The 27,875-nt window shown below is 33.4% G+C and overlaps 1 protein-coding gene across 1 annotated transcript in view; it reads left to right on the forward strand.

Annotated features, from left to right (window-relative positions):
- LOC130898899 (uncharacterized) overlaps window positions 1-27,459 on the forward strand; it is a 58,520-nt gene extending 31,061 nt beyond the window's left edge. The window contains exons 8-13 of the mRNA XM_057808496.1: window positions 15,338-15,776; window positions 20,097-20,294; window positions 20,397-20,688; window positions 22,035-22,237; window positions 24,195-24,268; window positions 27,129-27,459. Of these exons, the coding sequence (XP_057664479.1) occupies window positions 15,338-15,776; window positions 20,097-20,294; window positions 20,397-20,688; window positions 22,035-22,237; window positions 24,195-24,268; window positions 27,129-27,402 (1,480 nt within the window). The 3' untranslated portion in view covers window positions 27,403-27,459. The remainder of the gene's footprint in view (window positions 1-15,337; window positions 15,777-20,096; window positions 20,295-20,396; window positions 20,689-22,034; window positions 22,238-24,194; window positions 24,269-27,128) is intronic.
- Window positions 27,460-27,875: the final 416 nt, after the last annotated feature.

Consider the following 27,875-nt stretch of genomic DNA (forward strand, 5'->3'; position numbering starts at 1 on the left):
CAAACTTCTTGGAGAAGTATATGTAATTATGTAGAAGATAATCTTGGACACGAATCCATTGTAATTAATGAGGTATTGCATAATAGGTGTACCTCCTCTTTCTACTTCAATATCTAACCACATCCCGGCTCTTTTGTGGTCTCACTCCGTTCCATTTTCCAATTGGAGTTTTACCTTTTACTCGTTTTACTAATATATTTATTAATTTTATCTACATCTCATGATCGCCGTTATCGGTCTCTTCTTGCATAAACTATCATTCCCTACTCGTATTATTGACGTGAAACGCCATAGCAAAAACGATCTTCGACCGCACCAGTTCGACGGACCAATTTGTAGTAGCTTAGAAAGTACATATATTCTCATTACGGCACTGTTTTTTCTACATTTCGTTGAGTAAAAAAATAAAATAACTATAGCACAATCAATTACATTGAAAATTCAATTCCTGATTCCACTAGATCTTAAAATTATTTTAATATTAAGAAAAGTTATTTTGTCGTATTATTATGGGAACAGCTTATATAACGAACTGTGATATTTGAATTGTTAATATTTTTAATCTAATTTTCATCCTCTACATCCAGATTGTACTGAAATTAGTTTAAATTAATTCAACGTGGGTAGAAGAGATAAAAATAATATTCAAAAAATCTGGTGTACATTTTCGTACGAGTTTTTTTACGGTGAACCATTCCGCTTTCAGTTTTCTTTGTTCACTCTCCAATATGTCCCTTCCCTCACTATCCTTTTCCACTCCTTATCATCCAGTACTTCACCACCACCGCTGCAATATCCTTCATTACTACATAGTTGTTTCCAGCGAGATTTGGGTCAACCTCTTGGCCGTCCTATTGCTAACTTTCACTCTGTTACCTTCCATATCAGGATTTTCGTATATGGCCAAATAATTCAACCATTGTCTTATCACCCCCTTACATCACGTTCTTGATCTTCCTTAAAATTTTTCTCTCCAATACCTATCGTCCTTCTGCAGTCGAAGCACATAGTTTCGGTTCCATATATGATCATTGGTATAATTCCTAATTACATACCTTCAGTACACTCTATTTTTAGCTCTGTTTCTCTCCCCAACTTTTATGCTTCTATCCTTCCAGAATGATCTTCCTCTTTCTATAGCGATGTTGAACAGAGTCGTTGAGAGAGCGCCTTACACCTCTTTCTATTAGAATTATCTTCGTTGGCCCGTCGTCTTCTAAAATTTTGGTCTTAGAGTTGTTCATCGTCATTTCTACTAATTTAATAAGCTTTGAGAAGATCCCATACTCTATGCGTTTCCTGTTAACGCTACCGAAACTATACAAACATCACATGCAAGTCCAATCTGTGTTCGAGTTTGAGGTCTACCTTTATTAGAATTACAATGATCAGTTCCACATTCCATTCATCATATTTCCATGACATAATTTATCTTTATTAAATTATATGTAATGTCAACTAGTCCAGGTGCTTTCCTTTATTTTAACTGCTCAATTACTTTTTACATGATGGCACATCTTCATCGTTTCCCTCTTGGTTATTTTCGTTTTGTCATACGTTTCTCTGAAAACGGCCTCAAAGTATGTTTTCCTTTCTATTCTCGATAATTTTGAGCTCCTATGTATTCTTCTCGATACGATGTATTTTTATAGACTTGCAAGGACATAAATTATATAAAATGAATATTGCACGTTCCTCGACATTATACTAGTTTCAATTAACCATAACCAAAGTTTCCCATTTTGCAAAACCTCCAAAATTGAATTGTCTTCCATATTCAGAATATGTTGCTGTATAAACATGGAAGTTAGTTCATCGGAACGTAATATGCATTTTTGAAGTACACACAAACGAGTAACGAAAATATTGATTTTCATCTCTTCTACGCCGTTTCCAATAATATTTAAATATGACATAATGTAGTGAATTCATAATATATATGAATCAATATTTGTTTATAAGTTTAATTTGTTTGTTTTTATGTTTAATTCGTCGTTATTTCGTTGTATATTTTTTAAATTGAGTTGAAATTAATATCATTTGTTAGAATGATGATCATATTTTTCCTTATTTCCAATTATGTTAGTTTTAATTCAGAAGTTTACAAAGACGAAATAAAAATTTAGTACTTGTTCATTTGCAACTATTATATATTATACATATGATTTTTATTTGTAGAATAAATTTTCTAAAATATTAGCAATAACTTGTAGATATTATTTAAAATGTAATTGTAATAAATTTTATTATAAAAATCGTGAAGAAAATGTTTTTTTCCACACCTTCGAATAACGTCGATCGTTGAACCTCATCAGGACACTCCAATACCTTATTAGTACAAACAGCAATCAACGTTTATTCAGTTTATTCACTTGCTCTCTGGCATAATCTTCAATTCCAGTTACGACTTACAACCCACCACTCAGCTATATTCAGAAAATAGAAACACGAAAAAATATATTAAAAGTGCCTCGTATTTCATTACATTTCATTAATTTTCCATTTTCAGCTAAGATAGTACTGCAAACATTTTGGTTTTAGAAATAATATAAATATATTTTGATCTTGTGAATCAGCTAAGCCGGTTCTGTGACGGAAGTGACTTATCCATCATGTCCGACATTTTAGATGCCATATGTCAACTGCAGTGTATCCTGTGTCATCTGTCGTTTTCGCAATATGTCAATTGTTCTGTGATATCTATGATCATGTCTTTTGGATAGTATGTGATCGTATAAGGTTAGAATTAATAAAACAATTTGAGAACCTTTGTATACCACATATATTCTAATAATAATCAATTTTTTTCCCACCGTCCTACAATACTCAGATATTACTTCCGGGAAAAATGCTTACATTTATAAAATAAATTAATCAACGTATGAATTAACTGAATCATCGTCTTCAAATCTTAATGGAACAGTGTTAACATACATGTTGTATCTGTTTTCTGTTACATTTAATTATCGTGTTGTTTATGATCCAGCCATGTGCTCTGATGTTCCATTTATCATCTGCCGTGTATGCTGTGTTGTCTATGATTATGTCTGCCATCTGTCGTGTGAGCTGTATCACATAGTTTAACGGTGTCATTACAACGACAGATAGACAACACAACATACACTACAGATGTTGGTTCAACATCGAAGCATAAGAAAGATGGCAGTAATGATCGTAGACATTACAGAAGAGTTGACAGATGGTGAATATAACAGAAGACAAAGAAAACGCGACTGTTGATGTCATTCTTCATTGCGGACACCTACCACTCCTTAATTGCGTTCCCAAAGTTCATTATATTTTGTACAAAACCGTTACAAATCAAAATTTATGAAAATTGTGTGAACCGTTTTTTGAAATATTAGTGAAAAGCCGTTTTATATGAGAGATATTTTTGATGAATATGTTCCAAAAACCGTTAATCGTTACTGTAAACGAATGTGGTACCTTACTGTAAGCAAATCAGTATAGCAGTAGCATTTTAATAGTTGTTTTTTGTTAATAATGCTGAATTTGACAATGGGCTAAAGAATTGTTGTGAAATTTCAAGTTATACTTCATTGCTTACACGTTTTTTCGTGTTATTTGAGCGACGAGAAGAAGTTCTAGATGATTCCAGTTCGATTGGCCCTTGTTTGTGATTTTTAATTTGATGAGGAATCCGTATGAAAAAATTTACATGACAATTTGAATATGCGAAAAGTACGTGCCAAAATGGTGGCAAGTGCCCAAACAGAATTGTACTTTAAGTTGAGATATTCAAAATAAGACATTTTTCTTACACTCAGAGTTTTAAACGTTGTGAATATCGTGTTTTTTTTTATATGGAATATTTTATATGGTTTCATCAAATGGCAATCACATTTTATTTGCTCTGTCCACACACATTTAGTCATTTGAGAAAAAATAAAACTTCAGCATTAGCGAGTTAGGTTTTGAATTAAAATAGTGATGCCCCTAATTTAGGGCAACACATTATACATAAGTTGCATAGCTCTTAGCATTTTGTGTTTCAACATTTACGTCACCTATATATCAGAATTTACATTCAGCGGAAGATTTAAGAGAAAGCTTGAGCCCCTACCTATAATTTCGTCTAAAAGCCAAAGAAAAGTATGAAATCACCTGTCAAAAATTTGTGTATTGCCAACACAAACAAAAACGTTGAACATTCAACTTATGCATTATTAAATATCAAGAACTATGTCGATGTATTCGATGTATTGACTCTTGACTGATAATAATAACTGTCACAATCATTTTATCTGTCAAATCTAACCTTTGAATACCTTAAACTGGCGGCAACTTCATACTTAATACATCACATAACTATTACAAATATTCTAAGTTAATTGAGTATTTTAATTATAATAATAATATGATTTTATTTTCATAAAACATAACTTAATGCATCTTTAACATAACCTCATAATCCAATGAAGATGCAGCTGAAAATCCATCGTTTGCGCTGCCACTAATCGCAATTGCAGATATTTTTTTTTGGATATAATTATGGGTACATTAGTTCCGCTGAACGTTGTTACTGGTTATGTCTCATAAAGTTCGTTCGTCACCGATAAAGAGTGATAACATTTCACATACGCCAAGAATCTTCTTTTCCAATTTAAATGACGATGGTACTTTTCATTCAAAGTTTATCACTTGTCGTGTATAATTTAACTAGTGCAATGAATTGAAGGTTCTTATTCCGATTCAAGATATTGTGAGCGATGACCTTCTTCTTTAAAACTGATGATGTCTATTCAGACCGGTAAGTTGACAGAATCCCTCTTTTCGACGTTTCAAAACATCTCAAAAAATTTATTGATGAGGAAATTTATTTTTGTCTTCGTCTTTTATTATAATACATTTAGCTTTCTCAAAAATTTAATTTTTGTTGTTTTTAACAGAATAGAATGGAATGGAAATTAATTATGCTAGATTTTTAAAGACATTTCTTCGTATCTGTCACGAATATGTTTATTTTCGTATTTTCTATTATTGACATCATTACTAATAATAACTTTTATCAATAAACCGGTCTATTCAAAATATTAAAGACTTAAATGAATATTTCCTGTATCAGATACACATGTTTCAAAGTGCTATGTTTTTTTCATCTAATTTATTTACGTTTTAGTTAGTATCATAATTTTTATAAGTAGAAATACAAAAATTATCATTCCGAATGTTGTAACTTCTCATTGAATTGAATGACTTTAATTTGAAATTCCAGAGATCAAGTGGGGTCATCTGTTTAACAATTTTATTTCCTGAAAACAAAAACAAAAATGACGCGCGAAATATTTTTATCGGCATTGAATAATAAATGTTTAGAAAGCTTAAATCTCCCTCTATTTTTCGATACAATCGCCAATTCCCAGTATTTTTTAAATTCATGGAAGAGATAGGAATCACTGGAAACAGCTTCCAGAATTTTCGAGACCCACGTTGCACAAACCTATGCATATCTTAAGAGATCTATCAAAATGTTGTGAATGTAGGTTTTGTTGACATCAGGGATCATCTAACTGAGGTCCTGAACGATGGTCGGTCAGTGCTTTGTTCGTCATTTACATCTGCACGTTCATTTTCAAATTCTCTGTACCATTTGCACACAGTGGAGGATGAATGTTCACCGGAGCAACAAAACCGTAGTATTAGAATCAAATGTAAGCTCTTTCTACCAAGACAAAAAAGAAAATTGTAGACAGCTCGGCGGGCGTGAAGTGGGAGATAGAGAGTCAAGTTATGTGCCAGTTGCGCCAAATCCCACATAACAGCGTTCCTAGCATCCTCATCTCTTTGGGAATCTTATTTTATTGACAACCTTCGTGTAATTCCGCTTAAAAGAATTTGATAGATTGGTAGTCAACGCAAAAAATCACTTTGTGATAGTTTTCGTTGTTATACGTCCTCACTATGGATTTTCTACTGAATTATCCTGAATATTCATCATATTATCAGTTTGGAAAATTATATGAAGTTAGGTAACCTATAGCAAAATCATAGAATTGAAGATATAGGAGATTATAACGAAGTCCTGTTAAGCTGTGTCCACACTGTTTCAAACTATGACATGTCGAGCCGAACCCGAATCAAATTGGTTCGGATCAAAGACAGTCGAATCGAAATCAGCAGTGACGCGTCGCTTCGACTTCAGTTCGACACTAATTCTAGTGACGAAATTATTTATTAATTTGCATCGCGATTAAACTTTTCTAGGTACTATAAAAAAAGGGTATGAGGGATTTACGAAAATAGCAAAATCCTTCAGCATTGAAAAAAAAAGTGGAAAAGTAGATTGAACATTTACACAGCCATCTGCAAAGAAAAAGAAGATCGATTCGGGTGATCAAAAAACAGAAAAAAAGCAAATGGTTTTTTTTATAAAACCCTAATGTTTTTATTTGATAAAAACTAGATAGTCACACAGGATACAGAGTTAATTTTAAATATAATTATCACAATACTCAATTTATAATAAGTTAAAATAATTTCTAATGAATTTCTCAGTGCTGTATTTTCTTTTTCTTCGAAGAATGCTAGGTCATACTCAAAACGTCCTTGGGCGGCGACGGTGGTCTGGCTGAATACCAACTGTAGCAATGATAATTGCAGTAGCAGCCGCCACAGTATCTTCATCACTCATTTGTTTAATAATAAGTAAATTAAAAGCACTTCACTAAATTATAAGATGAACGTCGATCAATATAGTGTGGACAAAGCTTTAACTCAAGGAACCGGTCACCGTTTATTTCAAAGCTTCATATATAAATTGTTCCGTTAAATAACCTCGAATATACTGATAAAAAACATTTTTTCCATTTGGCGAGGAAGTAACTGATATTTTTTTACATAAAGGTTAAATTACGACTTCTAGTTATCTGTTTTTCGATTTATAAATAGAAACAATATATATGTATTCAATTTATATACAACAGTAAAAACATTTGTTGATTATATGGAATCTAGTTTCAAAAACAGATCCAGTTTTTTTGTTGTTCAACAAAGATAAGAATCAACTCAATTCACTAAATCTTTTTCAGTTTACATCCTGTCTATTTATACGTTAAATCATTTAACAGAACTAAGTAGGTCAATAATCAAAAACTTCACGAGACTCAATGAAAGTCATCAAATGATGAAAAGGTGTTTACACATTAACAAAAATAAATTGACAATTTTCATATTTTTCTAATGATATTCCCTAAATTTTAATCTAAATTCTCTCTCCATGAAGATCAATACAATTTTGCATTGATCCAATTGTCAAAACATTTCGTCCAAACCTCCAAACCAATTTGAACTCATTAATCGCTCCTTCAAGTATATAAAAACGTCGCAATTTACTTCTGATCTGCGGGAAAAGAAGAAAAATTTGGGTGCCAAATAAGCGCTGCAGGGAAGACTGTTCAAAAACGTTTTTTGTTTGATCTGATGTGTGAAAGCTCGCATTTTCGTGGAGGAGAATGATTCGTCTGCTGCGATTAATTTTTTTGAACACCTCTGGCAAACAAATGCTGGTGTACCATTCGGAATTGACCGTTCTATGTTGCTCTAATGCAACGGTCCAGTTAGTCCGAAAAACAGGCGACCATTTGCTTCGAAGTGCTTCGTGCGCGAACAACCAATGTTTCGAGTATGTGTAAACAACTCAAATAGCACTCGTTTGACATCACGTTCTGAGTTCACCTTTAAACATGTCAAACTTTATGATGGCAAAATCGGTTTTGCCATATCTCAAAACTTAAATAGCAAACCTTGTATAGAATATCTATGAACGCTAAAATTGGAGAAATAAAAAAATTACATTATGGAAGCCCTTTGGAAACCTGTAATGAGAAAGACTAAGAAGCCAATGGGAGAGTTAAGTAACAAATGATCTGAACAAAACGAGAGTCGACAGATGGTGGAATAATACCCAGGACAAGAGAAAATGAAAAAAATAACGGGGAGAAGCCAAAACATGCAAGAAACGTATCTTCGAAAATGAAAATAATGTTTAAAACGTGTATTGAATCTACAAGAAATGAGTCAAAAAGCTCTTGATTGAGAGGTTACTATTTCTATTGGAATGTACACCGACTATATATATTTTGTGCTAAAACCCTTGGGACATACTCTATGGGGTGTAAAAGTGTTAAAATTTCTTTGGAGGCGAGTTCGTAATTCTGGAACAGTTCTGGCGGGATTTCTTTTCGTGTTATGACAATCCGGACTACTAAATATCAATTTTAAAACTGGAATAGTGTTTTTTTAGGTACAATTTTTTTATTTTTTCAACCCTATGACAAGATGCATGACCTTGTTAAACACATTCAATATTATTTGACCGTATGTCTTCAATTCGAGTTATTATATTGAAGCCCATCAAATTACTCATTAGCATACTTTCCACGAAATGTAAGTTTTCCGTTGGCTGAGATGTATTTCCAAATTAAAACAGTACCCGGTAACTTTTTCCTTCAAAGACTCATTCTGGAACACTTCAAATCTGGCTTCATCACTTCTAATAATGAAGTACCATAGGGTCGGAGAATTAATATTTAAACGGCTCCTCTTTTACCTTTAGAATACATAAAACTTCAACTTTAGAAGACAAACAATAAGAAAAAAAAATATGTTCACATTTAAAGTTTGGAGATCAAAATTTTGGGCCTTTTGATCATTCTTTCTAAACGGTCTTAAGTTGATTTGGAGTGCTGCGAGACTTCCAAATCTTCATTTCCAACCACCTTAACAAAACCTTCTTGCTTGGAAGGTATAAAAAATTCCGTTCGGGAGATTATTCCTTCAAAGATGAACAACGTTCTGACCTACTGAAGTTAATGATGACCAAATCAAAGTCATAATTGAAGAGAATCGTCATATAACTGCTGAAGAGGTTGCGGAGAGTAACATCGCACATAACAATTGAAAAATACTTAAAATGTCTTGGGATAATTAAGAGGCTTGATATTTGATGCGTACTTTCAACAATTATTAATGAAACTGGATGAAGCAATCAAAGAAAAACGGCCGGAATTGTCAAATCGGAAAGGTTTAGTGTTCCACCTTGGCTGGGAAGTGATGCCACATCTCTCATACAGCCCCGATCTGGCACTATCTGATTATCATTTATTTCGAAGTTTACAGAATTATTTGAATGCTCAAATTTTCACAATCGCACCTGGTTCAGTTTTTTACTGATAAGGATCAGAAATTTTATGAGCGCCGAATCATGAAACTGAAAGACAGATGGCAAAAGGTCATTGGGCAAAATAGGAAATATATAATTGATTTAGAACTATTCTTTGTTAAAAAAAAAGTGTTTAAGTCTATAATACAAAACCGAAATTAGTTTGTCCCCAATTAATAATAATAGATATGATTTTTAATTAGAAGCAAGCCATTTAAATAAAATTATACCAGAAAAAATGCGATAACTGCAAAGTTAATCACATCAAAATAAAAAAAATCAGCTGCCTGTGTAATTATTTTATCAATAATTAGCATAAATATACACTCGTAAGAAGAAAAAATATTTTTTTCAGAAATTATATTATTGCGGAGAGTAGGTTTCAGTCACGTCAAGTAATCTGTCCGCGTCCTGCATTATAAACATATTAATTCATTTAATAACATCTTTATGTTAATCCTCTATCATTTAAAACATGATATGGAAGCATGGTGAATCTATTGTATGATCTAAAAACTGAATAGAACTAGTAAAACATAGAATGAACTTATTTACATAGTCTATTATATTAAATACTCATTTGAGGTCATTAAACAAGCAAACAACAAATAATTATTAGTCACTGAAGGACGTAGACATTCTTTCGTGCTATTATATTTCCTCTTCTGAGAAAATACGAATCGATTTGTTCATAATCTCAACTATTTCTAACAATCTACACGCTTGTTTATTATTTTTATCACGTCTCCAGTCCATTCCTATTTATTGATAATTTGGAAAGAGCGTAGAGTAATAGATGCTCATCATAAATGCAAAGCCGTGAAATTTTTAGTACGGTACTTTACGTCCAAAATTTGGAATATTTAAATGTGCCAATGATAAATAAGTAACTGGACAGAGATATATTTTCCCCTTAATTGACCGTACTAAAATGTAAGCGGTTACCTAGATAATCCGAATGGCCTTTTTCTTTTCTTTCCAAAATTGAAGGATATCTCTCTATTTTAATACTTTCACACCAACCTCTGAATCTCCCCAAAAGTAAGAAGACCCTTACCATATAAATCTGAAATCTAGTTGTTTTGTTTTTTTTTTCTTGTTTATATCATGTTAATTATCACAGTTTTCATTTCTTCATTTGTTGAGGAATGAAATGAATAAGTAAATCTAATTATTGAAGTCTACTCGAGAACTGACATTATTTTAAATCTGAACCTATAAATTTCAAATTATCTCTGTTGATAGATTGTAAATTATATCTTTATATGGAGGTCGTAAACTAACATAAATGTTTAAATTGAATTATGGAGTAATGACGATGTTAATGGTTAAATTACTGTTGTGTCAAGATATACATTCAACAGTGATATACGAGGATTGTCCCAGAAGTATCCGGTGCAACAAAAATTTATTCTTCAATCTCTTTTTAGCTCTATACACTTTTCCCACCGATGTTAATTGCCATGTCTGGGAAAATAATACTCCCAGGGACCTAAAACTCTCTAGTAGGATAAATGAGGTAGCAATTCAAACTTCAATTTATTAACTATGTGGTGTTTTTTTGTCTTAATAAATCAAAACTTTCTTTTTAGCCAAAGGCGGATGGTTTTGCTCGATTTCTTCGCTCAAACGTTGTAATAAATTCGCATAATACTCGCCGTTGATGGTTTTTTCTATCACAAGATAGTCAATGAAAATTATCTCACGCGAATCCCAAAAACCGACGCCTGCAGATAACGGTCTTTGCCTTCTTTGGTGCCAGTTCTTCCTTTTCATTCCATTGTTTTGATTGTACTTTTGTTTAGAGTGTGAAGTGATGGACCCCATTGTTATGAAACGGTGCAAAAATTCGACTTTATATGTGTGAAACATTCCCAAACACTCGATGGAAACATCTTCACCATGTTGTTTTTGTTCCATTGGAGTAAACGCGACACCCATCTTGCTCACAGCTTTATCATGTCGAAATTTTCAGTTAATATACTTGAATACCACATTAAAATTATTATCATACCATCAACCTCATGAAATTATTCATTCTAATGCAACTGGGAATGTTTAAACGTTTTCAGTTTCCTTGAAATCTTTTTAAAATCTATCAGTCAGTTACAAAGTATTATTTTAGCTTGTAAAGCGTTGAAACTTTTGCCGTGGCTCCCGTACACGTCAAATAAGTGTCATAAATTGCGGATAAAACTTGTTTCGATCAGTAAATTGTGATCACGCACTAAATAATTCAATCATACGTGCCACCATTTTGAATAAGACCATAATCAACTACATTCTTCAGCTTGATTCAGTCTAAGTAAATAATTCAAGATATTAATATATAAACATCTACCGTGTAATTTTCTCTCGGTATTTATCAAACTGATTTTTTTCACATGGATCAGGAACTATCATCATTTAGCCTACGACGATTCGAATCGTGTCTATGGACCCATACATCAGTTTCCTATTGCTTCCTTGAAGAAAAACAAAGCAAAAGTAAATCACTCGACGCTGTGAAACGTTTATTCTTTGGTGAATTTCCTTGTGCCGTAAAGAACAAATTAACAGTTTAGAATTCACACTTGGCGGGAAATTCAATAGCGACAGCTGGGTTTACATGTTTTTAATTCAATAGAAGATCGTATTTCGGGCTTGCCAATGACATAGCTAGTGTATGGAGAGATGCGCTGCTGCGTGCCAAACTAAGCGACATCATACTGCTAAAACTGAGGTTAGAAAACGAACAACCCTCGTATAAACAGAACTTCTACGATAGTTATAATGTATATTCTTATCATAAATGTTTTGAGTGTCTTGTAGTAGTTGATCGACCTAGCCATTTAGTCATATAATAAGGAAATGTTTTAGTTCTAGTCAAATTTTGGAGAACGAGTAAAAATTCCACATTTCGCAACGAATCGATCTTCTTATCAAATATATGTTTAATTTTGATTACAAAAGGTCACACGCTAAAAAGGTTACTTCGACGAAAGAGATAAATATGTATTGTTTATAAAGTAATTACCATTACAGTCTTTTGGTTGGATAATATTAATTTATCTATATCATAGTTTACATTGAACTACGAGAATTCATTGTGGCAATATGTAAAATCGTGTCCAATAAAAAAATACAACGGGAATATAGTTATTTGAGTGTTAAGTTAACTGGGTTAATCATCTGGAGATTCCAGGGATTTTAACTAATAATGGATCCTCGTAGGTATATATACAATTCATATTTTATCTAGAAACAGATAATCGCTACGGTTTGAATCACTGTTTCATCTAAATTTTTATCAATTTTATTGTGAAAAGTGAATCTATTTAAAAATAAATTTTATTATTAAAATTTGTTGATATAAAAACAAATTTTAATATATATTGTTGGATATATTTTCAAAATTATCACTAAAACTTAGTTATTCTTCACAAGACGCTCAAAATTTATGCAAAATAGTTAATTATAACTGATGTATGTATACAATAGGATCAAATTTGGCTTGTACTGAGAGAAAAAAGTGATCTTATTACTGCTAGACATTTTTAATAGTCCACAAGGATGGTCCCAGAAGTATCTGGCCCAAAAATGAAGAAAACACAAAAATGTGTTTAATAAGTTCGAACCCTTTTTATAATAAGCTCCTCAAAATAATCATTAACTGCCAACATCACCTCTTCATTGTTAAAAGTCTTTGACCACCTCGAAACATTTTCACAAGCATGAAAACAGGGAATTATCCGAGGGGGCTGAATCTGGCCATGAATCTAGCCATTTCAATAACGGATGTGTGAGCTGGTGCATTGTCTTGATGAAACAACACTTTCTTTTTAACCAAATGTAGTCGTTTTCGCTTGATTTTTTCGCTAAAAAGATTCAATAAGTTTTCATAATACTCGCAGTTGATAGTCTCACATTTTCAAGTTAGTCAATGAAAATTATCACACGCGAATCCCAAAAAACGGACGCCATGCGCTTGCCTGTAGATGGAACGGTATTTACCTTCTTTGTTGTCGGTTCTTCCTTTTCAATCCATTGTATTGAAACTGCGCAAAAAATCAGCTTCATTTCTGTGAAACACTTGATGTTTTTGGTCCATTATAAGCAAACGCGGCACCCATTTTACGCACAGCTTTCTCATTTTCAAATATGCCTACTATGTCTGCTAGCTCGCGCACTTTCAGTCGACAATCATCCAGTACCTATTTGTAGATTTTCTTGAACATTTTTGGAGTCGTCGTGCTGGTCTTCGCAGGTTATACGGCCTCGTTAACACTCTGCTACCCAATATTTTATTGTTGATAATCAAGGAGAAATCTCACCCAAAGTAGAAACTTGTTCAGCTTTGATATTGGTTGGGCTAAGGTCTTTTAAATAAAAGTATTGTATCACACAATGATAAATAATTTTTTCCTTGTTTACAAATTCACTGAAAACGTCCACTATTGATGGCTCCCAAACAAATACCTAACATCGTGGCGTCTTCAAACTTGAAACATAATCTGGATAGATTGTGTACTTTTTAATGCAATGGAATTTTTCAAGCAACTACCGTCATCTCTAGGTCTAGCCAGATACTTTCTGGACCATCCTCGACCTTGTATAACCAAATGGAAACAGAAAAACCTGAGAGGCAAAACAAAGTTTCGGAAGGCTGTCAATATGACTAATCGGATAGGGGAAATGAATTACCAATATCAAGCCATCTCTAGGTCAGGCCAGTTACTTCTCGTATGTATAAAAATAGATGCTTGAATATTGGATAGTACACAAAAAAAAGAAACATAAAGTACTGCAGCAATAATTAGAGAAATAAATGTACCTCCACCGCTAAAGCTTTTTAAACACATAATCGAAAAGAAACTGCAAGCTAAAATAGAACTAATTGTGACAGGGTCGTAAAGTAGATTTCGGAAAAGCAGACAGCAACAGCCAACTTATTAAACTTTGTTTTCGCAATTGCTATCCGAGTTTTAACTTCCTCGTCGCAATCCCATTTTTCATTTAACATACATCCAAGGTATTTAAATTTATTTACTCTCTCTCTATGTTATTTCCATTGACAAGTAATTGAACTCCGCCGTGTTATTGTCTGCTTATGACCATTAGTTTGGTTTTATGCGCGTTTATTTTGAGTCCGTATTTGGTTCCAATTTCGTTGATAGAATTGACTAGCTCTTGTAGATCTTCTACGTTATCGGCTAGTGTCGCAGTATCGTCGGCATTCCTAATATTATTTATGAAAGTTCCATTTACTTTAATGCCTTTTTGGTGGTCTCTTAATACCAGCTGAAAAATTCGTTCTACATATATGTTAAATAGCATGACGGAGTGCCCTAAGTATCTGAAGGTGTTCCGTAGTTCGTAGCTCCGTGGTTTGATCTGCATACTGTTTTTATATGATCCTGATGTCTTTTACTATAAATATCAACATCCTTTAGGAAAGGACATTTAAGCTACTGTAATCAAATATTAACAGAAAACAGGATGAAAAGTATACAAAGCAATTTACAAACCAATTCTTATATAGTTGTGAATTTTGGATACTGGCAGATAGAGAGAGAGAGAGAAAAGAGTCGTCTTGGAGGAACAGAGATGAAATACCTAAGAACAGTAACTAGAACTGATAGACTTAGAAAGTTGCTTATAAGAAAAGTTGTAAATTTTGAAACCATATAAAAATTCTCAGCAAACAAAAAATTCGTAGCAAAGTATTGGTTAAGAAAATTTGAGAAAGTAAAATCGTGCTACAACGAATTGCTTCACGTAGACGCCTCAAAACCCTGCAAGTAGTAATCATCAACGACCGTTCCACCTCGTGGATCGACTTCATGATAAACTACACCTAGATTGCTGGGCAGTCTCGATATCAGATTCATAAACCTCAAGTCTCGTCAACAGTATTTTGGGGAGAAAAACGACAACTAAGTTGGAAGTTCTAAAAAGGTTACAGCATCGCTGCAATAACTGCGTAGTACACTTACGGGGAGACTATGTTGGAAAAAAAATTCCTTGTTGACTTATAAGGCTGGAAACTTTACATACAAACCTCGTAGTAATTTATAGAAATGAGTTATTACAACTCATATTATTTTTACATAGATACTATCGATTGATGGTAGTAAATACGGCTCATTTAATTATATTTATCGTATATTGTTTCAGAAACTCTCGACTAAAACATCGTCGTCGACAGATAGGCCAAGTCTGTCTATTACTCCTTGGTTTGATCCTCATCGGCGTAGGCGTTTCTATACTCGTCTTCTTCGAAACCATTTACGAGCTGATATTAATTGATGCGCTCAAATTTACACCAACATCTAAAGCTTACCAAGAATGGTTGACCAATGATCCACCTTTAGACTTGAATATATATTTGTTCAATTGGACAAACCCTCAACGAATAAATAATATTGAGGTTAAACCGGAATTTCAAGAAGTGGGACCTTATAAATTTAAAGAAGTCAAGGAAAAAATTAATATATCTTGGCACGAGGAGAATTCCACCGTTAGTTTTTCGCATATGAAATTTTATTATTTCGATGACGAAAATAGTGCTAGAAAATTGAGCGATGTGATATCTACTATCAATGTTGTTCCTTTGGTAGGTATTCGAATTTTTTATAACATATATGTTCGTTACGTCTTGATGTGATACTTCCCTCTGTTTGTCCAACTAAACTTGATTATTGAGTTAGCTACTATAATAATCATGGCGGGCTTTGCAGGGTAACCTCGAACAATATTGATTGAATTCGAAAATTCTTTCTCTTTTAGAAAGCTAGATTATCAAGAAAATATTTTGTATTAGAAAAATTGTGATAATGTGACCCAAAGTTTTAGACACATGTTAATAATTTTCCGTATAAACTCCACGAGAATGTATGTCTCTTAAAGTTGAATCAAAGCTAAAGGGAAGATTGGTAAATGATGATAATCGAATAGTATTATATGGGTATAAAATCCCGCGCAATATCCTACCCACTGCTATATATCCAAATTCATATTAGTAGAGAAATGAATTTTCGAGTTGAGTCTAAAATTTCAATCCGATGTCTCATGCACACGCTTGCACATGACGCTGCAGAGAAATGTAAAGGAACGCTACCTAATAGTAAGCCTCGTTGTTACTATGGCAGTTGAACAGGGAAAACGGTTACGTAATTACGGAAATACATGAAATGTTGGTGAATCTGACCAGGACGGAAGTCGCCATCAGAAAAACTGTTAACAACTACCTCACGATTGAATACACACCATTATCTACGAAGATCTCGGTAAGAGGAAGATGTGTTCTCGATTTATACCGTTCCATTCGGAAAACCATCGTCATAGATGATGGTTATCCTTCTAATTCCACTCTGATTCCGAGCAGAAATCGTTGGACTGGTGAACCAAAAGCATTACCAAGGATCCATCCCTTCTGCAAACCATCCTAGCAGTTGAAGACTCCTGGTACTTATAGTTCAATTATCGTTGGAATGGTGACTGTCAAAAGTTCTTCCTTCGACAACTATTCACTTATCCATCAGGTTCCTGTGAGTCGAATCTTGGACGCCGTATTCTACGAGGAAGTTTTGAAACGGTTTCTTAGACGCATCCGGCGTGTTCGGCACTAGTGGAACAGGTCGGGACAAGAAGTCCCGCTCCCCGATAATGCGCCTGCTCACTCTACAATCTACGTGCACCAATTCCTGACTCGTGTGGAGTGGCTGTTCTTTATGATCTACTCAACCTGGCACCTGAGAAATTCTTTCTGTTTCATCGCATGAAGAAGATTTTGAAAGAGGTATATCTTGCCACATAGACACGCGTTCTGCAATCGATTTCGCAAGAGGGAGCTTTCAGAAGCTTTACTAACATTGTTAAAAGTTTGTTGTGCATAAAGGCGATTCCTTTCAAGGCCAATAAAGATAATTTATTTGTATGTTCTGCTTTGGATCTGAAACAATTCAAAAACTTTTTAGACGCACTTCATAATTGGTTAACATTCACAGCGGTTTCTTTAGTTTTTTTTTCATGTATATTATGGTTTTAAATAAGTTTGGTATACCTGTAATTTTTGATAAGACACTTTTTTCATTGCTAATTAGGCAAATAGTTTTATTTAAAACATGAAGAGATTTACATATTGCATGATAATGATATAAGCGTCTCAAGATTGTTAGAATGAATTATTCACTAGGTTTTTTATTTTCATGTTCGTTTATCGTACACGTGTTCTGACAGCTTTCTCAGTCGATTTATCGTTCCTACAGGAAGAGCTTCACATTTTTCCGTCTCTATTTCTGCTGTCGCTTTTTTGTGATAAATTATCGTATACGTAGAACGCATTTAAATCGGTTGTTTATTACAAATTTCTCTCTTCATTCGAAACTGCTTTTACTACTGCATCGCCAATAACCTGACGTATCATAGTTAAATTATAAATATTAGTAAGTGGAGCTGATGTAGGTCATTTTACACAGATGAAGTTTGCAGCACGAGCCACAGGTTAATTTTGAACAACCTTTCAATTGAATAAAGCAATTTTGTTTAATTCTGTATTTGTTGCGTATATTTTACTAATGTACCAACCGGTTGGGTTCTATTATAAAAATTATTCTACATTCTACAGCAGTGCTGGAAGTCTTTAGGAGGTCTGCCGTTTTTTGCTTTACCACTTCCATCGACTCAAAGCAGATCTTTTTACTAACCTTTCTAACCTTTAAAGGAAATCTGAGCAGACCCTTTGAAGCAAGAGCTTTTGGTCAAAAGTCAGATTTTTTGGCACCAACTTCGCACAGACTTTTGTCATGAGTAAAATTTTTCTAACCGTTTCTTTATCGGCGTTTACAGCCTCGGCAATTAATCGGATGCTTATTCGACGATCTGTACGCACAATTTTGTTGATTTTGGTTACTCTTTCCGGAGTTAAAACAGTCACAGGGTGACCTGGGCGCTGGTCATCTTCAGGGCTCTTTCGGACTTCACTAACGCGCTTACACCATTAAAAAACTGATTCGAAACTGAATTTATTAAATCATTAGTAACTAATAATGTGCAAACAAGCACGGAATCGAACAAATTATAGTCTATTTCAGACAGGTGTAGAGTAATAAAATGGGGAATTCCGTCCAGTTCGGCTCAATTTCGGTGTCGACCATATGTGTAGGTCTTGAAATAGTATTGTTTATAATATTAAAATTTAAAGTAATTGCGTACGAGAATTAGGAAAAGTATGTTTTGTAGCCTGAAGTGTCAATATCGAAATATTGTGTAGGGATTACTGAGGTAGTAGATTATACAGTTGCGTTTTGCGTTTAACAGGAACCGTTTAACCTTCTATTAATGCCTAATTCTAGCCCTATTTCAGATTCGGCTTCCCTTTTTACCGGCACGCCTTTGGCACACTATTTTCAGTGTTTGTGAATGGATAACAATAGGCTAAAACCCATAAATTGACTCCAACCCAGGTGATACTACCTGCACTTGATAAAAATAAAAAGTATTTTACAATGAAATTAACGCCAAACTATGAAAGTGGCTTAAATATTCGTTGGGTAACTCCGTGGTCCCTTTGCATACCTAATGAGATTTTATTACTCTATACCATTATGAAATAAACTATAATCACACAAATCCAAAACGAATCACTGAAGAAGCATTAATTTAGATTAACAATGCCACATGTAAAAAAAATCTACTGAAAGATGTCCCAGAGACTTGCAAAAGAATTATGGTTCAGTTCATATAAGGTTTGTTCCAACCTGCTAGTCTGGACGGAAGCGTTTATAGATATCTTCTGCGCAATCTACATCCATGTAGGCGGGCTCACACGGGGCCATAAACTGGGCAAGAATACTACTCGTTCTGCACATGTCCAAGACTGCTTCATGTTCACGACTGATAATATACGACCTCTAGTTCACACAAATTAGTGTCTGAAAGGCGTCGTGACCAGAAACGAACCGCCGCTAGCATCTAGTTGTTGAACGAACCTATAATAAACTTTCGCACTGCACCCAGTTTAGCCATGGTATCTTGTAAGGTCTTAGACACGACGCCAATTGCAGACATAATAAATGAGAAGAAAGACCAAAATAACTCGTCCATCAACCATCAAGATGTCAGGTCTGTTATTCGTCACCTGTCTATCGTAATAGAGTCTAAAATTGTGACTTTTGAGCACCTTCTGCAGCTGGTATTTGTAATACGGTGTATAAATATTGGGAAGACCGAATTTAATATCAGTTTGGACTGTCAATTTAGTCTAATAAGGTCTTTGTGTTGTCTAAATTGATTTCCTCAGTTGCATAGAATAGAATTTGAATAATATCACTAATAAATAGTCATCTGTCGTCGAATTCTGCCGCCTGTGAAACGAACCGAGGTTTGACAGATGTCTTCATCTCTTCTTCTTTACCTAAACGTTTATCAGAGGACAGGAGTTTCTTAAGGTGCAAGTAAATATGAAAATCGCCAGATGTAAGATCAGGGCCTTAAGTAGAATGATTAAACAGCTCACAATTTGGAAATTCAAAGAGAATATCATTCGCGTTATATCGATAGGACGAAGATACAAATATTTCTTCACTGTGGTATAAAATTTTGGTTTTTGTATTGGATATACTAATTATAATAATGGATCTAAATTTTTTCTAAACGACAAAACTCCATTATCAGATCAAATAATGTAATCCTTCTACTTTCGTCGCCATTTTTCATTAAGAGCTTCATTTATGAAATTATTGAATTGTACTGGTATCAAATTTCACTCAATTTTTTTAAATTTATGGGTTAATAGACTAGAATGATATTTTTTAGATATCCAGCAAAATGTGAATTAACTAAACATTGTATTACCCAGGTTCTGAATAATAGATTTTGTAACATAATTTTCACGTTTTTCTTTAGATTCATTAACTGATTTTGTTTGTTCCAGACAATTAGTTACAAGTCTAGGCTTTTCAATTGGTTAACCAGAAGGTTAATCTCGGCGGCATTATCAAGTGTATCGAGTCTCCATGTTACAAAAAACATTTCTGAGATACTCTTTGAAGGCTACGAAGAACCTCTTTTAGAAACTTTATCGAAGTTTCCATTTTTAAACGTCCAAGATAAATTTGGTATATTTTACAGAGTGAGTTACAATAAATTTTGACAGTAGATTATTCGATTTGCGTGTAATTTTCAAGAAGAAATGTATACTTTCAAGTTTAATGAATTTTGATTATATTTTTAGAAAAATGCTACTATCGGTAACGTTGGAATCTACAGTATGTATTACAAAAACGATGAGGATTTCGGAAAAATGTTGACTTGGAATTACAAGAATCAAACGAGTTACTACGAAGGACATTGTAACGATATAAAAGGCTCTGCTGGAGAGTTTTATCCTATAAATAGGAAAAGGGATAAACTCGTCGTATATTCCGGCGAACTTTGTAAATATGCCGAACTAGAATACGTAGAAGATGTCATTATTAAAGGTGTCTTAGGATATAAATATACTGGGGATTATATTTTTGATAATGGTTAGTGGATAATATATTATGTCATCTGTCAAAATTTTACATAAATATGACAGATATATTAGTTTCAATATTAAAAAAAAATTTATTAAGTCGAATAAAAAGAAAGTTACATTCTGCAGGGTAGATCCTAATTAAAAGCTCGCTGTTGGGTTTGGATATCTTCAAACGCAATTTAGGTGAATTTTTTTCATCGCTATGGCAAAGTAGACGAATTTATAATATAACATTATACCGCCGAAAAGAAAATACAATCTAAATAATGAATAAACATGCTCTTGAGGTAACAAAAACCGTTTCTTTATTCGATACGGTCCTAACTACTGTCTTTTGGGATTTATAAATCTTAATCTTCATTTTTATGTCGAATTCAAGGAAAAAAGATCATATTTATTGAAGAAAACAGTTTCTGTTTTCCAACTGGACAAAAATTTTTTCCTTGAAGAGCCACTCTTCCATTAAGGCATTCAATTTAGTCAAATAATTAATAATTTACATTCGGTGAGAGAATAACAGTATTCCACTTATCGGATGTGATTCAGAGCACAAGAAATGTTCCGGAATATGTTTTCTTTTGTAAAAATGACCAAAAATGACAGTTAAGTGAAAATAAAGTGAAAAGTCAAAAACCTATGTCCATACCAATTCCAAACAAAGTCACAGAAGCTGTCACAATGTTCAGAACATTTCTACTGCTTATTACAGTCAAACTATTAGCAGATGCTGCACCATGTCGTCTCTGTGTATCTCCGAAATTCTCTAAAAATGTATGATCCCTTTTTCTTTGACAGCAAGATGTTGCTCAACCACAGTGGAGTTTTGATGTAAGGTGACAGGCTTCCTCGGGGATCTTCAAAGTCACCGGACCTTAATGTTTCTGATTTTTTGTTTGTATAGGTTTTCAAAAGATACATCAGCTCTTCCAATCACATTGGTTGAACTAGAGAACCATGTTAGAGCAGTCATTCAATCCATTTAATTATGCTAGTTAAGGAGCAGCAGGAACGAACTTGGGTATTGGATAGACAAAGCAGTGCATTTGAAGGTATAAAAGTAAAACCACGTCCATAAAAAACTATATATGATGGCCAGAAAATCAGCACGTCTTTGTATAAACCTTGAAATCGTTAATATCCTCGTAGGGGATGTTTCCTAGCATAGAAATTTTAGATTGGAGAGGAACTATTTTCAGCGAACAGGATGTCATATTTAAACGACCCTTGCGTAGAACAAAATGTGAATATTAGGTTGAAATTAAACTATACTTCAATTATATGAAAAACTAAATTCGAAAGAAAATCTTTTTTCGCAACTCTTGACGCCTCTAATTCGGTTGGCATTTTTTTTAGGTACAAAACGTCCTGAAAACCAGTGTTTTTGTGTGGGAGAATGTATACCATCGGGAGTATTTAACGTCTCAACGTGTAGGGATAATTCCCCTAGCTTTTTATCGTTTCCACATTTTTATGGAGCTGATCCTTATTATACGAACTCAATTGAGGGAATGAAGCCAGATAAGACCCTACATGAATTTTACATCATTATCGAACCGGTAAGTGAAAGTGAATATCGATAGAATGTGCTGGAACATGTAGTGTATTCTAAGAAAAAACATAGAAAATTGTATATGAAGAATAAAATACATTTGTTTTAAACGATATTCATTTAAATGAATATAACAACCACTTGCGTCTTAAAATTTGTCTACGTCAAAAAAAGATCACATTCTGATAAACCTCATTTTAATAGTAACAACTGATGGTACCAAGCCATCATCGAGCTGCGAATCCCATAGCTTAACGATGTTTACGAGAATGGTCCCACAATTGCTTGACCAACACAAAAATTTTGGAAAAAAATATATTTATTTTTCAATTCCTTTTAGCTCCATACACTTTTCTTAGCGATGTTCAGTAAGTTCCATACATTTTTTATGATAAGAATCTTTGATCACCGAGCTACTTTTTCAAGTCTGGGAACAGAAAATTATCCAAAGGGTCTAAATCTGGTGCATTGACTTGATAAAACAACAATCTTGTCTGTTCATTCTTCGCAGCATGCCTATTGCCTCAATTGGTGGTAAGATTATGACTCCATCTTTTTCGTGGCCTTCCCATACTTCTTCTCCCCAGTGGTGACTTGTCTCGTACTATCCTTACTATTCTTTCCTCGCTCATTCTACTTATGTGTTCGTACCATTCGCGCTTTCTTCCTCAGTATCCATTCGTTAATATTTTCCACTCTGCATTTTAGCCTTATGTCGGCGCTACATTTCCTGTTTAGGAGCGTTTTTCCAGTAATTTTTCGTAGAACTTTCATTTCGCTTGTTTCCAGGAGCTTTTTTTTGCTGTATCAGGCGGAGTTTCTGCTGTGTACGTCATTATGGATCTGATTACAGTTTTGTCTCAATAGTTCTATACCTATATTTGAATTTCATTTCTTGCTGGATTATTTTATCGTCTACCACCAGCTTGCATCTAAGACGTATATTTGATATCAGGCTTTTTGTTTTGGAGGCAGAAACCATCATATTTAGAGATTTTGCTGTGTAATTAAAGCGATATAGCAGCCTTTGGAGGTCGCCAATCGTCAGCATAGCACAGGATTGTAATATTGCGGTCACCCATTTTGTATCCGTTCAATTTGCATAGTTGCTTTATTATTTCATTAACAATTATGTTGAAAAGGAGTGGACTCAGTGAGTCGCCCTGTCGTGTTCCTCTTTCCACAGGGATTGGTTCAGTGAGCTCTCCATCTATCTTGGCCTGGATTTTGTTCGCGCTCTATGACTTTGATTAAGGTATGAGGTACTTGTCTGTCTATGAAATGCATACACAACAATATAGCATAATATTCGCCGTTGATAATTTTTTCTTTTTCAAAATTATCTCACACGCATCCTAAAAAACCGCCATGATATTGTCTACAGATAGATACAAATGGAACGGACATTGCCTTCTTTGGAGCCGGTTCTCTCTTTTCAATCTATTATTTTGATTGTTCTTCTGCTTTGGGTGTGAAATGATGGTTACGAAATAGCGCGAAAATTCGTTTTTTTGTCTATAAAACATTGCGAAACACTCGATGGAAACATCTTTACGACTGTTTTTGTTCCATTGTGAGCAAACGCAGCACCCAGCTTTCTCATATTCAAATTTTCAGTTAATACACGATGTACCTTACTTTCTGAAATGTCTTCTATGTCTGCTGGTTCGCGCACTCAGAGACTGAAGGTAAATTGTCTCTGAAGACGATAACTTGGTTATCGAAATGCGAGTCAGACAGTGTAATTTTGATTGTTGGTGTAAACTTAATTGCACCTATAAATAAATTGAAATATTTTTAAAAAGATTGATTTTCAAGGTTGTTTTTAATATTTTCTACACGTGTAATTTCATTGTGCAAGGTAATATGTATGTATTGAGTTGTTTAATTTGATTTATTTTTAACTTATAATATTCGTTTGAAATTTACGTGTTTCAAATTGATATTTATATGGTAAATTTCAGAAATCCGGAGTTGTGATGGAAGTACAAACAGCAATGCAAGTAAATATGTTACTTCAACCAATTCCAAGCATACGGTAAGGAAACTGTGTATTTCAAATTAATGAATTGTTGAATAATATGTATCCCCGAGGACTCACCGTGGACTCGTTTTTACAAATCCATTTAAAAATAGAAATAAGCAAATACTTTTGATTGTATTTGTTTTATTCAAAACTGTATAAATATATTACAACTATGGACTCAAATAAAACAAAATAGTTTATTGATAAATATAATTTTTGAGATTAAGGCGCAAGTTGTACTTCTCGTGTCAATGATCATCAAGTCTTCGTTCCATTCTGAGTATGACAAAACATATCCCAACCAACCAATCACATAACGATAGACTGTACTTTGTTAACTATATAAATTAAGCAATCTTCCATTACTGATATGAGTTTTGATCATGTTCGAGGTCTATGGTTAGACAGGAAGGCAGGCAGCTTTCCTCCGCAATACGAACTGTGCCCCTGGGCCAGATCTATCGATTCCACCTAACATTTTGATCGATCCATCAACTAAAGCTGAGAATGTGGCTAATTAATTACGTTGAGGGACGAATTTACGCAATCAACCACAGATGTTTACCCAAACAGAATTAAATGATTTGATTAGAGATTTAGACCTATAGAAAGAGGAATCTGAAGCTCTTGATTCAAAACTGGCATCAAAAAATCTCCCAGGTACATTATTTCCATTGTATCTCTATAGAGAACGATATTCTCTACCTTTCTTCGAAGAAAAAAATTTAATGGTAATATTCCTGATGTAATGAAATATTTTAGAATAACTTACGAAATGTCTGAGTGGAGTTGTCTATTCCGTTCACTCGAAGGAAAAATATGAAAATGTAGGGATCCCATTGGGCACCATTAAATATGCAGAGCACCAATGATAGGCCTTCTGCAAGGTCAGCAGCTGAGTTATACGAAAATGACGTGCTTCTTATGTCATTGGCTCGTGACAAACACTGGAAACCAAAATTGTGGCCTAAACGACAAAATTTTGTGCCTGGTATCAGAAACATCCTGCTTGAACCGTTGCACATAAAGCTTGAATTGATGAAGCAATTTGTGACCGCTTTATCAAAACAAGGCGCCTGCTTCAAGTATCTTTTCGTGGGTCCACAAATCCGAATGGTGCGAAAAGACACAAATTTTGAAAAAATTATGAATCAGAAAAAAAACTGGTGTGGATCCCGAGTACAGAAACCTTGTAGAAACGTCAATATAAAAAGTTTGGATGCAACATGAGAGTAAAAGTGCACTTTCTACATTCCCACCTTGACTAATTTCCCTGAGAACCTAGGGGATTACAGTGAAGAACCAGTTGAACGGTTCCACCTAGAGATAAAATGGGAAATCAATTTTCATTCATACATCTCTGTTCACGTAAACTAATATTGAAAACATAAATTGTATTGTTGATGTACGAAATATTTGTCCAAAATATAGACGTAATAGAGAAAAAACCTTTCAGAAACAGCTAGTTTCATTGAATTATCTGTAAAAAAGTTTCTATATACGGGCTGGTGTTATTTGTTTGTAAATTTTTTTCGCCTCGTGAGTTTCCTACATACATACAAAGAATTATAAATCATAAAATTATTAAAAATTATGAATGCATCGCAAGGATTCGAATAAAGCAACTAAATTTATTTACTCTATCATATCCTGAAGCAAATTTGAGGATTAGACAAGGGTAAAACCCTTAAAAAATGATAAAGAGTGAAAGAAAATAATAGTAGGATGAAACCTATTGGAAAATAAGGAGACTATTATAAAAATGGAAGGAAAAATAATTTACGGGCGATCCGAGATCGCGAAGGGAAAAAGGGTGATATTGTAAGGGTTAAAAATAGTTTATCTTGATTTCCGGCAAAACTATAAGTCCTATGGAAAAAAGTAGATTAGCAAAGTTGTAAGTAATCAAAAGATCTACAGCTTTTGTAAAATCACTTTTTTCACATAACCTCAAAATTTATGTGAAAAATTCAAAAAACCAAGATTTTCGCTTTTAATTTTGATGTTTTATGAAACAAATTTTTTTTCCCGAAGTTTGATGGTTTGATACTTATCTTCTTATGTTCTAAATATACTGAACGAAAATTCTCGCGTCAAAAATTATCTTTTTTTAAAAAGTCGGTGAGATTTTTATTCGTTGAAATCTCTACTTTTTGATGATTTAGATGTCTATCAAAACTTTACAACCAATTACTTATATTTATCAATGTAACATTGAATCTCACATTTTTCTTGTAATGAAAGTAAGAAAATTTAAAGAATAACTGAAAATTATACATAATTATTTCCGGGTGCGAGTTTTTTTGTCTTAATTTTTTACTTTTCTTGGTTTTTATTGCCTTTTCACACCAACAAGAAGTAGACATTTCAACGAACAAAAATCCTACCCGCTTTTTAAAAAAATTGGATTTTTTGACGAGAGAATTTTCGTTCGAAAATGGGGTGCTTTTTCGATGTTATGTCAAAAAAACGTGAAAAAATACATATTCCAAATTAAATAAATTACAATGTAATTTCGTGAGAAAAAAATATTTTTGCTATTTGACTTTTTTTCATAAGAGGTAAACTATTTTTTACTCTTAAAAATCATCCCTTTTCCCTTCTTGACCTTAGATCGCCCGTAAATTATGTTTCCTATAATTTTTATTATATTATCCTCCTTTTCCAATGGGTTGCATCCTATGATGATCTAATAAATTTGAAGGGTTCAAATGTGTACTTAGATTGAGAAAATGTTCATGTTTAATATCAAAAAAATATTTTAATTAATATAAATGATAAATGTTCAACTATTCATGCAGAAACTGGAAATTACTAATTCTACTCGTAACTTTTTAAGTAAAATGTTCTATACACATAATTTTTGTTTTAGATTGTACGAAAAAGTGCCAAAAGTGTTTGTGCCTCTATTTTACTTCACTCAAAAAATCAATTTAAAAGACGACATCGCCAGTAGCCTTAGACTGATACAGAATCTACCAGAATACAACAACTATTTATCCTACATACTTTTAGGTTTAGGTAGCGTTTTCATTCTTTGGACAGTGTGTTCGTGTTTATGTTGCAAAACACAAAAACAAACTTTCCAAATTAATGGTAAAAAACCAAAGTTCCATGACGAAATTCCGCTCAGACAGAGAAAATAAACACGTATTTTGTTACTAGTAACAAGTTTGTTATGGAAATATATTTTTTTAAATATCTGTGTTTGTTTTTAAAACCTGAATAATTAATTTTCCAGTAATTCCGAACAACCCCAGTGCCTTGGTGTGGTTTTCTATTCAGACTAGAGATTTTGTAGAAGGATATATTGACCTCGTGCTGAAGTGGCACAATTGAATCTAAACTAGTCTAAAATTGATGTATTTTCACTTCAATAATTAGAAATAAGGCTTTTCTTATTCAAGATCAGTTCCTCCAATAATTACTTCTAGCATTAATCATTCAATTCTGAATGTATTGCGAATGAAAAAAAGAAAGCTAAAGAATTATTTTAAAGTCAAGTATTGATAATATTAAAAAGGATATCATGTGGGTTTTATTCCTGTTTATTAAGGAATGAAGGGTATTTCTATTTTTTTTTAGTTTATTCCGGCTACACAAGAGATAAAAATGCTAC

The sequence above is a fragment of the Diorhabda carinulata genome, chromosome 10 (genome assembly GCF_026250575.1).
Source record: "Diorhabda carinulata isolate Delta chromosome 10, icDioCari1.1, whole genome shotgun sequence".
Classification (NCBI taxonomy): Eukaryota; Metazoa; Arthropoda; class Insecta; order Coleoptera; family Chrysomelidae; genus Diorhabda; species Diorhabda carinulata.